Raw genomic sequence first — 14,085 nt, 5'->3', positions numbered from 1 at the left:
TGATATAAAAACAAAATAAAACAAATGATCTGCTTCTAAATTCAGGAATTATTGATATAGCTTTATAGGAAAAAAAAAAACCCTACCAATTCTACAGGCTAAGAATGTATGTGAGAGAAACCATAGAGTTTCCAGCAATTCCTAGAGCCGCATGACATCACTTCTGGATTTTCTTGGAAATGCTGTAATGTCATTGCCCACTGGTACCCCCCCCCCCAATGTATCCATCCCCCTAGACTCCCTTCGGTTACCAACTGCTGGCTGGCAACACTAGTGAAAGTGGACAGTTTAGCATACTAACTGAACATAAAATGCATCACTTATAAAATTGTACTATTTGGTTCATTTTTTGAATTTTAAAGTATCAATATTTTCATTTTTTCTATAAGATCTAATGAACTATTTTTATAATACAGCATTTTGCTAATGGTCACTGAATATTTCAGCTCAGAGGCAGACCATCAGTAGAAGGGACTGGTTTCTAGAGAAGGCTTGAACTCTTCCCTCCTCCCTCTTTTCTAGGGTTGTTTTGCATGTGAAATTGGTTCAGAAAATTAAGTGCTTTCCTCGTTCTCCTTCCCAAGTAAAGCAATTGGGTTGTGATGTCTGCCTTTTGTACCATACTGTCTAGTGAACTGTAATGTGAATGTAATGCCAAATATAATGCTGTCCTAGAGTTCTTCCTTAAAGCATATCGTTGCCCTGTTTTCTTCTTTTGCCATTCATGTACCTTGATTCTATTTCTAGGCAAAGGTGAACATGATAATTCTTTTAATCTTTTTTTAATTTTGGGAGTATTTTACACAGTACTTTGTTTCTTAAGGCAATCCCCTGTGAAAGATAAAATAGTGATAAATAGTTGTGGTAATGCTGAACAAAAACTGTGTGGAAAGATAAGCCATCCTCCCCAAATTACAGGGGGGGGGGGGAAAGGAGAGAGAGAGCCAAAACATTTTTTTAATATGAAAAAGAACATTCTCCTTTCAACAGTTCTTCCCTCCAGGGAAACCAGAAATTGAAACATTGCCTCTGTACCCTCATCAGCTTTTTAAAGGAGTATGCAGATACTGAGTCATATAAATAAATCACTGTGGGGCAGCTTGGAAATGTGTAGGTGAGTGTTAAAATAGCTTGCACATATGTTTATCAGAATGTAGATGGCATGAGATCTGGAGAGGATTAATGTACACTGTTGCTGTCCTTATCCATGAGCCAACATTAGATTAGCTAACATTCTATCAGGGTATGAACACAAAGAACAAGCTAGATGATAAACTGGGTAAAGTCTTATCTATGTTACAGGAAATGTAATACTTGTCTAATCATTGCTGAAGTCAATTTTCAACATTCTAAAACACACACAATCTAAATGATGTCCATGTGTTTTTTTGGAAAATAAAAGGAAAATTGGAGAGATTATGGCACCAAATTTATCCCAGATATCTACTGATTTAAAAGATTAGCAACAATGCCAGGCTTAAACCACATTACCAAAATGCTGGTTATCAGGGCTTTTTTCCTGGAAAAATAGATGCTGGAACTTTCAATAGGGAAATGGAGAAATACATGGATGCCCCTCATGAACTTTTAAACATTTTTGAGAACTCTGTTTTCACAAAGAGGTTCCAAAACTCCATTCCACTGTGTTCACCCAGGGGGGGGGGGAAACCCTGTTGGTTATGATTACAGCAACATCAGCATGGTAGCCAACCTTCTGTACATATCTCAAGTGTCCCTGGCTCTCTGCTGAGGCACAGTACAAAACAAGATCCTTGCTCTTCCATTTTTCTGTAAACTCTGTGTGGTGGAAGACTTGTGTCCTGCTCAGCTTTGGAGCACACAGGAGCATCCACTTGCTCCAAAATTCATTCCTACATGAAACTTTTTCTTCCCTGTCTTATGCACAGATGAGTAAATAAAGGGGTTTTTTTATATCCTGAACACTGGGTAGCTCTCTGTCTGGTTGTCTATCCTGCCCTTCTACAAAGCTATGTAAGTAGTTATCCAGTTTTATTGTGACATATGTCAGGATGGGAATACAGGACTGGCTCCTGGTCATCTAACAAGCTTCAAGACTGAATGGGGATTTTTAACCTAGACCCCTCAGGTTCTACTCAAATATTCTAAACCACACTGACTTTTATTTATTTACAAAATGTATATTCTGTCTTTCTGCCCCCATAAGGGCCGCCATGGAAGGCAACAGATTAAACATACAAGATAGAAACAAATCTTTAAAAAACAATACAACTAAACAAAAACACATCATTTAAACAATTAAAATATATGTGTGATACAATATAGTCCAGAGTACCCCCAAACTATGGACCTATTTGTTCAAGAGGAGTGCAACCCAACACAGAATGGGTGATACCTTAAGTCCCAGGGCAGACTTTCCACTCACCAGTAGTACTTCGGTCTTGCTGGGATTAAGTTTCAGTTTATTAACCAACATCCACTCCAAAATTGCCTCCAGGCACCGGTTCACATTTTCGCACACGCTAAGGGGCTGTGCAAAAGTCTCCCAGCACCACCTTCTGAAATCTACCCTCTGAGTAAGACTACAACCACTGTAAAATGGCACCTCTCAGCCCCAGCCCCAGGGAGTCCAGAAGAATACTATGACTGATGGTATTGAAAGGCACTGAGATACGTTCCTGCTCCAAAATTTCAAGATATGACAGATCCCCTCCCTTCTTCTGAGACACTTGGCATACATGGAGGACTGCATGGAGGCGGGATCTCTCATCTGGCACTGAGTTTTGGTTCAAGGAGAGTGTTTCTGCTTGTATCAAACTCAGTTCAGTCTTAAAACCTCTATCTCCCCTTTCCTGCATGCTGATGGTAACAAAGAGGGAGGCAGTGAGCACAAACACCGGCTTAATAGTGTTACAAGTAGTGGCTTACACCTAGAATTGAAACACATATTTCAAAGTTCTGGGCCAAAATAACGTTCATTACGAGTGCTTGATATATAGAATATGCTGTAGCAGAATATACTTTTGCACCAGATGACTGCCACACTCACCAAGGCCTCAAACTAGGGTTCTGGATACTTAATCACAGGGCAGACCCTGACAGTTGCTCCTTGGCCATTGCAGTTGTGCTCCTCCCCCCTTATTGTGCTCCTTGTCACACCTTCATCTTCTGGGCTGCTGTCAGTGTTAACTGTGGCAATGCCCGGGCTTTCCAATTCTCAGGCATCTCTTCCAGGTCAGTCTCATCCTGGTGTGTTCCTGTGGGCTCTGGGTGGGCTGGCTGTCTCCCCCTGTCCCTCCTGACTCCAGAGCAGCTGCTGGTATGTGGGGGCATGGCCAGCCTCCTGCTTACTCCCTCCTCTGGCAGTCTCTGGGCGTGCAGTTTCTCTTCCTTCCATTCAGCTGTTCCCTCTGCTTTTCTCAACCATCTTTTGACAGCTTGGCTTGCCAGAGCACAATTTTTCACGCAGAATCCCTGCATCCTCCCCAGCCTGGCCATACTTTCTTTCAGGCAGATTGCTCAGGGGGTCTGACAAAACTTGGGGGTCTGTGGGCCTGCACGGGTGGTCACAACAATCTACTAACAGCAGCTTTAAATATACTGATATGTAGGAATCCAGGAAGCAATATGTTGTCAAAGACTTTCACAGCCGGAGTTCATTAGTTGTAGATTTTCCATGGTCTTGGCATTGTGAGACCACCCTCCAATCACCACCCTCAACAAAAAAGAGGCATAATCAAAACATTAGTAGACTGTGCAAGGAGGATATGTGAACTGCATTTTCTCAATGATGAACTAAATCATCTAAACCACATACTTCAAGTAAATGGCTACTCCAAAAATGAAATCAGAAGAGTGATTAAACAAACAACCGAAGAAAAACAGTCTCCCATGAAACAGTTTCGCCATATATCAAAGGAATCACTGATCAGATGTGAAAACTTACGAAGAAACACAGTCTACAAACAGTATTCAAGGCCGGCCCTAAGGTGCTCTGCGCTCCAGGGCAAGTTGCCCCATGGCACCCTCTCTGCGGTGCCCAAGCCCCATCAGCCCTCCCCTCTGCCCACCTGCCCACGCCATGCCCCTCCTGCCCTTGTGTTATTTGCAGTGCCACAATGTGGTGCCGCACTCCAGTCCCAACCCTCTTGCACCCTCACAGGAGCACACCAGCCTCACCTTACCCGGGCCGCTTCGACCCACATATTTCTGTAACACATTCTCAAGAGAACGTGCAACATGACGAGGCTTCGCTCCCGAGCGAAATCTCATCACACCACGCTCTCTCTTAAGAGAACGCTTTACAGAAATGCCCGGGAGCAAAGCACTCTGGGTAAGGCGAGACTGGTGTGCTCCTGTGAGAGCGCGGGGGGCAGGCAGGCTACCTTCCCCCCCCCAGTGTGCTGAAAGGAGCAACACCAGCCTGCCCTTACCCGCTTCGATGCGGGCATCTCCATAAAGTGTTCTCTTATGAGAGCATAAGACACAAAGAGGCTTCTCCCCCCTCCCGAAAGGGAGGGGTGAGCGAAGTCTTGTCATGTCTTGCCCTCTTATAAGAGAACATTTTAAGGAGATGCCCGAATCGAAGCAGGTAAGGAGAGGTTGGCGTCGCTCCTCTCAGCGTGCCGGGCTGGTGGTGGCAAATTAAGCATTTGTCTGGGGTACCAGGAGGGAGGAGCACAATTCAGCGCCCCACTCCGGGTGCCCTAGGCAAATGCCTAATTTGCCTAGTGGGTGAGCTGGCCCTGACAGTATTCAGACCCACCAGCAAAATACAACAGATTCTACGATCAGCAAAAGACAGAAGGGAACCTCTCACTTCTGCAGGAGAATACCACATACCCTACAGTTGTGGACAGGTTTACATTGGGACCACACAACATAGCATCCAGACAAGAATAAAAGAACATGAAAGACACTGCAGACTCGGCCAACCTTAAAAATCAGCAGTGGCTGAACATAGCCCAACTCAAACAGGACACAGTATCTTATTCCAAGACATTGTAATGCTGGACAATGCATCCAATTACCATGTTATATTATACAGGGAAGCCATTTAAATCCATAAACATAAACATAATTTCAACAGGAAGGAAGAGAGTGAATAGGGCATGGTTTTCAGTCCTGAAAAACACAAAATGCTCTGCAGATTACAACAGCACTACATATAAGATTAGAATTTCAATAGCCAATCCATATACAAACAAACCTCCTCAGGAAAGTGCCTCCATTACAATGTCACAGCTTGGGAAGCTCTTACAAGATAATGACTCAGCCCTACCCCACCTTCTTGAGTAGATATAAAATCCCTTCCTACCATCTTCTTCTCACTTTGACCCAGAGAGAACTCCAGTTTTCTGGGTTATACCTATGAGGATGCCAGTCACAGTTGCTGGCGAAACGTCAGGTCTCACAATGCCAAGACCACAGCCATACAGCCTGGAAAATCTACAACAGCTAGATCAGGAAGCACTGATAATTCCTATATATTCACAAAGCATTAGTTTCTGAAAATACCCTTGCTTTCTTCAAAGTCTATAATCCTATTATATAAGTAAGTCATATATGTTCATCTAAGAATCATATGAAAAACATCTGTATTATTAAATACATAATGTATGTGTCAACATTTTTCCATTCATCCATCAGTTATGGAATTACCAAGGCACTATCAAGCAAGGCCTGTATATGTATATTCAGCCCCCTATATATGACCAAATATTATCTGTGGCAAATAGAAAACACTAATAGCATTCTTCCTTGGTTATTAATATATTTTCAAAACAATAAATCAATTACTGTAAATCTACATATTTATAGAACTCCTCTGTTGCACACCATCTGCCATAGTGGTTGTTGATGTTCACCTTTTAAGGAACCCATGCAGAGATCATCAAAACCATTTCCAACATTGCAGCAACCACTCACAGAACCACAATGTTTGTAAAAGGAGTGTGAAGACTCTCATGTCAATGCCAACCAGGAATAGCATGAATACTCTCCATGAAAAAAGGGTGTAAGCAGCTGACAAATCATATGGTCCCTATGTGAGGACGATATACCATCTTGTTTTACCCTACAGAGTTAAAACATATATAACCTAGAAATCATGAAGATTACGAAATGCTATTATCTTACTATACCTGATACTGCCTTCTCCAATGTACTGCAGTAGATACATGCCAAAAGAAAAAGTGGACGTGTCCAGACCCTGCAAAAGGTTTTTAGTAAGTAATTAAACCATAGCAAAGTATGCTTAGCAAGTGTAGTATAAGCCCTACCATGGACTTCTGCAAAGCATCCTCTGAAAATGCATCAAAATACTTCTTAACCAAACTGTGTTAGTTGTTTAGTATTAGTATCACAGACGGTCCAAGTAATGTTCCACAATAAGTATGCCTGTTTCAAAATACAAAAGCTAAAAATTATGAATTTCTAGGGTAGCACACAACCCCTCCATTCAATGTGTATATCTATGTAATTGGCAAAACCAAAAATAAACTTTCTTCATACCCACCAAGAATATTCTCTTCCTTCCTCACAGCCCTACAAATATGTCAAATAAATTTTTTAAAATATTATGTGCAATCTACTCTGAGCCTATAACTCCAAATGCTTTTCTCTAATGTTGTACAGAAACAAGTGCAATTACTCTGAAGGACTTCAGCCCTGAAAAGTCAACAACTTGTATTACTGAGAACAGGCCTCTTAGTTAATACGGGTTAACATGCATTTCAAAGCCTGCCCATGTTCCTAAGATTTCTGATGTGATTATATCTTCCAATATGGTCATATTAGAGGGCACTGAGAAATTTCTTCTTTCTGACTTCTATCATCATGTCTCTGGAAATCTTAGTTTCAACATGTTAATTAGCTGCAAGCACCATGGAAGGCTGTTCAGAAATAAAATAAAAATCAACTTAAAGCTATATATGGTCAGAAAATTTCAAACAACAATAAGCCACCTAATTAATTCAATCATTTTTGCTGTATGGTTTAAATACTACTGCTACTAAAATCAATTAATATTTTCACAGTACACTGAATGGGGAAAAAGTCTACAAGCAATTTCACACTAGAGCTTGTTCCAGGTGGAGAGCCCTTTTGCCCCCCCCCACACTTCTCTTGGTTTTCACACAAGCTGCCCCAGAGCTGTGAGTTGGCATGCCGCTTTTCCGTGGCAAGCAGAAACCGCTTGTAAGAGGATCTTGCTTGCTGTGGAAAAGTGGCACGCCAACTCGCAGCTCTGGGAAGGCTTGTGTGAAAATTGAGAGAAGCACCGGGAACAAAAGGGCTCTCCACCCAGAACAAGCCTAGTGCAAAATCGGTCAACCTTTCTGGCCTGCAAGTTACTACGTGGTGCTTGACAGCAGTTTTTTGAGCACACGGGGTAAAAGCTAAAAAGCTGGCTTTCTCCTGACAAATAAGATGTAAGTCTGAGACTGACACATCACAATTGACACCTGTGCTCAGGATGGAAAGCAGTTTAAGCCCTTAACTGCAATTGCATTGTACATATAGACTTTCATGCCAATACGCTATATAAAGAAGCTATCAAAATACATCGATGAGAGAGAGAGACACGAGCCTTGAATTTTTTTTAAACTGCTGAACATTATTCTAACAGGGCAGAAATATTTACTGTTATCTACTCAAAAGGAAGATAACACTGAATGTCAGATGAGCTCCTTAAAAATGTTATACTCCAAAACATTTTTATTATTGGACGTGACTAATTTGTATACAAATGTAAGACAACCTCCTTTTTTATGATGTATCTGTAAAAAAAAACCCTAGTCTTGCATTTGAGTGTATACTGTACCTCAAGCCAAAGGGACATACACAATCAGGTGCTCAGACTGGAAGAAATCTTTCACTTGCACTTAAATTATATTTCCCGTAATGTATCCTACCAAGAAGCATGTGAACAACAGACCAAAAGAAAATCTGGTTTTGCTTTGTTTTTGCCTTCAAATGACTATATAGCATTGTATTCTTTAGTCTCATCAAATGAAGATACTCAGAATGGGAAAGGAGGGTTATATTAAATTGTAAATATACTAGAGTTCAGAATGAATGGACTCATTCATGCTTTTGATGCAGGCACTGTATCAGAACTGGGCTCTGCTTCCTTCTTTGTACACAAAACTAGCAGCAGGCAAGTGAAACAGAGTGACAACATTTCAGCAAAGCTAAAAATACTGATGTTTATTTGAGTGCTGTAAGATAAAATCATGCTGAGCAGAAATGAACCTCAATCTGTATGAAAGAGTTTTCATTTTTCCAGAAATCTTTACATTTGCTATATGTTGATTCTGTGTATCCTCATAAAAGATACATAACTGTTCTCTCTATACAATTAAGCACAAAAGATGGTATTTTCTTTCTAATCTTTTACAACAATATTCACATGTGAACAACTCTGGGTCACTTTGCACACTACAAAATTCTGACGCATCATACAACCCATGGTTGTCATGCATACTCGTCCCATAATGAAAATTTTAGCTGTAGTTGAAGGCTGTTTTGCAGCAAAATTTCCATGCAAATGATCGCATTCCTGTACAAAAATTACTTTTTATTTTCTATAGAGAAATGTTATAATATATGATGAAATATTTCTGTTTTTACCTACAAAGCCATTTCAGCAGGTGGAGACATATATTAATTTAAAACAGCATCTAAGGTGGAGTGACAAAGATGTCACTAGCCTGGCCCTACATAGTAATTGCTTTTGTTGCAATGGCTTGTCAGGTCAAACAGGTTTTGCTGGTTTCTGAAGCTCTTCAAAACCATCCAAAACTTGTGACTAAACACAATAGTGGGGTTAGTGTACACATCACAGTCACCAGTATCCCTCTCATACTACCTTCAACACTCTCTCTGAAAAAATGCTATCCATCTTCAGCCTTGATGGGAATTTTCCATCCTTGGTACTTTTCATGAAAACTAAAAAGAGAGGTTCTGAGAAAGGAAGGGTCAACATGACACTGGTTTTCACACAGCAATGTCGTTTCTTCCCCTACATGGACTTACACACCCAACAGTAACCCGCATCTTTCACACAGATGACCACAGGAATCATCTGAGCTGCATGCAGGTGTAGCAGGGCTTGTGGGGGCCATAGATGAGTCCAGCAACGGCTTTTAAAAGAAGAAAATCTGTATACTTAGTCATGCCCTAAGGGACAAATTGTGTACAAATACAAGTAACAATGGCTCAATTTGTTGTTCTACTGGGAGCAGCGAAGTGATGGGAAGAGAGATGCATCTATAAACCTTTTCCTGCCCACTGTTTTCCAGTTATCCAAGCAATTCCCTTCACCCTGCTACTTCTCCAGGGCACCTAATGTGTACTTAGATTCTCTGATTCAAATTTCGTGAACAGCCACTTTAGCCTGGCACTCTGATCCTTTAACACACTATCGGCCTGATCTTACATACATATAAGGGCACTCTACTCAGTGGGACTTAATCTCAAGAAACTGTGCACACTGTTGACTCTTCACTAAAACTTGCTTCTGAAAAAGTAAGTTCAAGATCAAAACCATAATTAGACTGCTACCAAACTTCTAGTGCAATCTTAAAACAGTTATATCCTTCTAAACCCATTGGACATAGAATTTATTGACATAAAAGGGTGAAACTCCACTTAGGGCAGTACTGTCAGTCTTGGATTTAATAAAACAAACTACCTGTAAGTGGTATATACAACATAACTAGAACAGCTTATACTTATCCTAAAACAGACAGACACATTTCAGCTGTGACTGTTCATTGTGTACTGATGCATCAAAATGTCAAAGCAACAAAATGTCAAACCATGAAAGCACCAGTGGGGCTTCAAAGTATTACCTTCCTCATTCAACTTTTTATACAAAGCGGTTTAAAACAGCGCATGGAAAATGCACATTTGTCTTCTAATGCATGGGAATACAATAGATGGTTGTGTAATGAAAAAGAGCACCTCAGTCTATCCCTACTAGCATTAGATAGTACTTTCTCTAGCTGTTAAATATCTGACCTCTTGGGATTTTTAAAAATGTTACATTCATGGCCACACTTTGCAATGCACTATTTTTCAAAGTCTGTTATCAAAATATCACCTAGTTTCCCCCTTCTTACTCAACAAAGAGAACTCAATAGTCAAAGTAATGGATTGAATTAGCATTACATAAAGCTACAACGACTGAGAGAGGAACACCAGTGAAGTCCCTCCACTTATATTCTAGTACTGAATAGGTTCTAAGGTCGATTGTGTACATATAATCCCATCAAATAAAAGACAGGGATCAGCCTGTCACTCAGCAGCCACAGACTGAACAAGGGGATCATTTCAGCTCTCTGCTGTTGGGAGTGGATTCATTTTGTTACTCCAGTTTCTTTTTTGACACATGCCTTGGCTGTTTAGCAAAAGAACCAAAGCAAACCCACCACCTAGGTGTACCTAAAGGAATAAACTGTTTGTATCTTGGACCCCTGCTTCTTCTTTCACACTGCTTAGAAGCCTCCTGGCTGGCATCCCTAAAAGAAAAGGGTGGTACCCTCAGGTTGTAGTCAGCCCAGCAAACACTACGATGACATAGACAACAGCCGATGCTGGGGCTACATAGCAAAGCACCAAATAGAGTAAGTTTCATCAGTGCTTTTTAGGAAGCACCCTGAACTCTGATCATTCCCCCTCCACCACCATCTGCCCTTCTACAACATCACACCACTGTTTAATCTTTAACTGGCAAAATGTACAGGGCAGAGCATGCCTGATCTGATTACCCTCCTGGGAAGCAGAGAAGGGTCAAGCCTACAGTTCCAATCCTTGTAAGAATGTACCTTCTAGGCACATCCGTATGGAAACTCTCTGGGTTGGCCAGGCACTGTAAAACACAACTGAAAAGACAACAAGTGTCCCTGGAAAAGAGAGACCCTTTACACCAACAGCAGAGAAGTAGCTGTTTCCTGAAGTTGTCCCCACAGCAAGCCATGTGAACAAGACAAATCTAAGCTACGTCTTCAGCACCCACAGACCTACCAGGATGGGACAGTGCTGCTGGATGGAATGTGCTGTGAAAGCACATCCTGATTCCCTGGTATGTCCTCAGCACAACCTAACCGCCTCATTCACACACAGGCTCTCTCCTTCCAGTTTCTACTGGAGAAGCCCTATAATTTGTCAAACCATCTTATGTGGGTTAATGTTACATATGTGTGGTAATGTAGGGTGACCTTTTGAGGACCGCACAGTAATCACTGAACAATTACTTTAGGTGTTTAAGGCAACCACTCCCTTCCCCCTCCCCCTCCCCATCAAAATCAGGTCGGTGAAGAGTTTAAGAGGGTGTCTCTCTTTTCCCGCCCTTTCCATGCCTTCTAACCAGCGTCAGCCTTTTCCATCTATGGCGTAACCAGCCGGAGATCGTTATTCTGCACTAATTAACACGGAGATCGTGTGTCTGCGGATTAAGTGTACTGCTCACCCTGCCACAGGAAGGCGGGACTGGAAGGTCTTGGTGCCAGCAGCACTAACTACGGAAAGAAAACATCTTCTCCCCCCCCCACCACCACCTAAAAAAAAAAGTATGTGTGTGGTTATACGGGACTCCGGGATCATGGACTATCCGTGTCTCGGATTCCCGTTGTTTTGCAAAGCGCCCGCCATTGCGACGCCCCCTCCACAGTTCCCGCCGGCCAACTTTCCGCCTCGTGCTTACCTTCCAGCCGGCCGAGCTATTGCTGTCGCCCTTATCCTTGAAGTAGGGCACACAGCGCACCATCCACTCGTAGATCTGGGACAAGGTGAGCCTTTTCTCCGGGGCGCTCTCGATAGCGCGGGTGATTAGGTCGGCGTAGGACAGGTTCCCCCACGCGTTGCGCCGGGACGAGCATTTCCTCGGCGCCGCAGCCGCTCCAGGTTGCTGCTGCTGCCCGCCGCTAAGCGCACTGGCGCCCTGGCCGGAGCCCTCGCCGGACAGCCCGGGCAGCGGAGCCAGCAGACGGGCCGTGTCCTCGGGGGCAAGGGCCTCGCTCCCGCCGCTGCTAGGGACCGCGACGGTCATGGCCGAACCAGCCCCTTGTTCCTCGTCGTCCGCATCGTCCTCCTCCTCCGGGATCATCGATGCTGCGTCGGCGGCCGCTTCCCCAGCGGGTTTGGCCGGGCTCGCCTGCAGCTCAGGCCTCTGCAGGGGCCACGTACAGGAACGAGGGCGGCTTTGGGGCTCGAACTCAGGGTCCAGCTCCACGTCCAGAGGGGACAAAGGGGCGGGGGGAGACGCCTCTGCCATCTTGGCCTCCCCCCCACTCCGGAGTCTCGCCTGCCGACCGGCTGCCGTTGGGGAGAAGTGGGGCTGGAGAAGCCCGATCCGTACCCCGGTCCCGCCTCCGCCGCCTCCTCGGAGCGATCAGCGAGGCTGAGCAAACATGCCACTCTCCATTAAAGGTCCGGTCGCTTCCTTCCCACCCCGCCGCCGCTCCTCCTCTTTCCCCCGCCCTGAAATCAGCAGCAGATCGATTCGCCAGCCTCCAGCTCCTGGGATCCAGGTGCGCTCCTGCTCCTCCTGGTCCCGACCGCGAGCCGTGCAGACACCCCCAAGCCCCGCAGACTTGGCAGCAGTCTCAGCGACAGTGTGCCGTATGTTTGTTTATCTTTCGCCCCGTGCAGAATTGCTCCAATAGCAGCGCGCTGGGTCTTTTTAAAGAGACCCCCCCCCGCTCCCTCTTCCCTCGCTTCAAAATCCGAAAACCGGCCGAGCCTCTTTGCTTGTTGCTTTCTTCTCTCTTCTCTTGTAGCAGTCCCCACTGATGACTCGTCCTCCCTCCTTTCCTTCACAGCGCCTTTTGCTCGGGAGCTGAAGTCTCAAAATGCATCCGATCACATTTGCTACAGTTGTGCATATCGCCTTCTCTCCTCCCCTCCCCTCCCCTCAAAGGAAAGAACGGGTTAAAAAAAAAAAAAGGAAAAGCAAATCTTTTGAACGAGGGGAGGCAGCTGGGACTTTTTAAAAACAATCCTTCAGTGGAGAAGGGGAGAAGCTCAAAAAACCAAGCAAGTCAAATCACCGATCTTCCAACAGGTCCAGAAGCCCGAAGTCCTCCGCGGGGCTGCCAAGAAGATGGGTTTTGTTCCAGCATCAACACTACATTCATAACCTCCTCGTTTCTGCTGCTGCCATCTTGACAGTTTCCCCCCTTCACTCAAGTCATGTAAAAAAATAAATAAATAAAGCCTTAGCCCAAAAAAATAAAAAAAAGTGCGAGGTCCACGCAGGCGAAAGAAGGCAGAATCAGCGGGCAGCTCCCAGTCAAAAGAATCCGAACAAGAACATTTTAAAAGGAAGCAAAATTCCCAGACAGAAATTCGCAGGCGAAAACGGCAGCGCTGCTGCTGCACACTTCCTGGGGCTGCGTCCCCAGCTCCTTTCACTTTAGGTAGGAGACGAAGCAGGGGATGGAAAGGGAGGAGGAAAGCACGGCCGAGCCTTGTGCAAAGCGAAGGCGCCGCCAGGGAGAAACGCTGCTGCTGCCACCGTCGCCGCAGCCCGCCTGCCCGAGCAGCCTGTCACCCTCCACTCTGCTGACTTCCACATTCCTTCTCCTAACAACCAGCAGCGGCAACACAAAGTTATAGACACACGCAGGGAGCCTCAACCTAACTCCGTAGCAGCCTGGTCGCCGCCCACAAGTGGGAAGGGCTAACGCAGTCAGCGAAGGAACCAGCTCTCGAGCGGCTTGTCCTACAGCCTGCCGGGTTAGGGAAAAGCTCTGGAGATTAGTTTTCACACCCCACCGCAATGAGAAGCAGATCTAAGAACGCTGTGCCTTGAGAAACAGTATGAAAACCATCTCCGTCTCGCTTCGAGGACAATGACAACAACAATTTAAAATCGAGCAACACGTTTCTTTCCTCTTCTCTTTCATTTCTTCTTGCCTTTGCCCCCCTGATTCAGCAATATGTTCCCTTTTGCACTTTGTAAAATAGACTTTGGAATACAAAGCGAAACAGCATTCGGTGTTTTTTGTTTTTGGAGAAATGGTGGCACACATGCTGATGCTGACCGCTTTTTTTCCTGCCCTAGAACACTGGGGCAAGCTTTACAGTTCTCTGTTGTTTTAC

At 44.3% G+C, this 14,085-nt stretch overlaps 1 protein-coding gene across 1 annotated transcript in view; it reads right to left on the bottom strand.

Moving 5' to 3' along the window:
- Positions 1–13,562, bottom strand: part of FOXO3 (forkhead box O3) — a 163,841-nt gene extending 150,279 nt beyond the window's left edge. Inside the window, exon 1 of the mRNA XM_060237906.1 lies at positions 11,687–13,562. Coding sequence (XP_060093889.1) covers positions 11,687–12,256 — 570 coding nt within the window. The 5' untranslated portion in view covers positions 12,257–13,562. The remainder of the gene's footprint in view (positions 1–11,686) is intronic.
- Between the last annotated feature and the right edge of the window lie 523 nt (positions 13,563–14,085).

This window comes from Heteronotia binoei, chromosome 1 (assembly GCF_032191835.1).
Source record: "Heteronotia binoei isolate CCM8104 ecotype False Entrance Well chromosome 1, APGP_CSIRO_Hbin_v1, whole genome shotgun sequence".
Classification (NCBI taxonomy): domain Eukaryota; kingdom Metazoa; phylum Chordata; class Lepidosauria; order Squamata; family Gekkonidae; genus Heteronotia; species Heteronotia binoei.
This window is presented reverse-complemented; position numbering and strand designations above follow the sequence as displayed.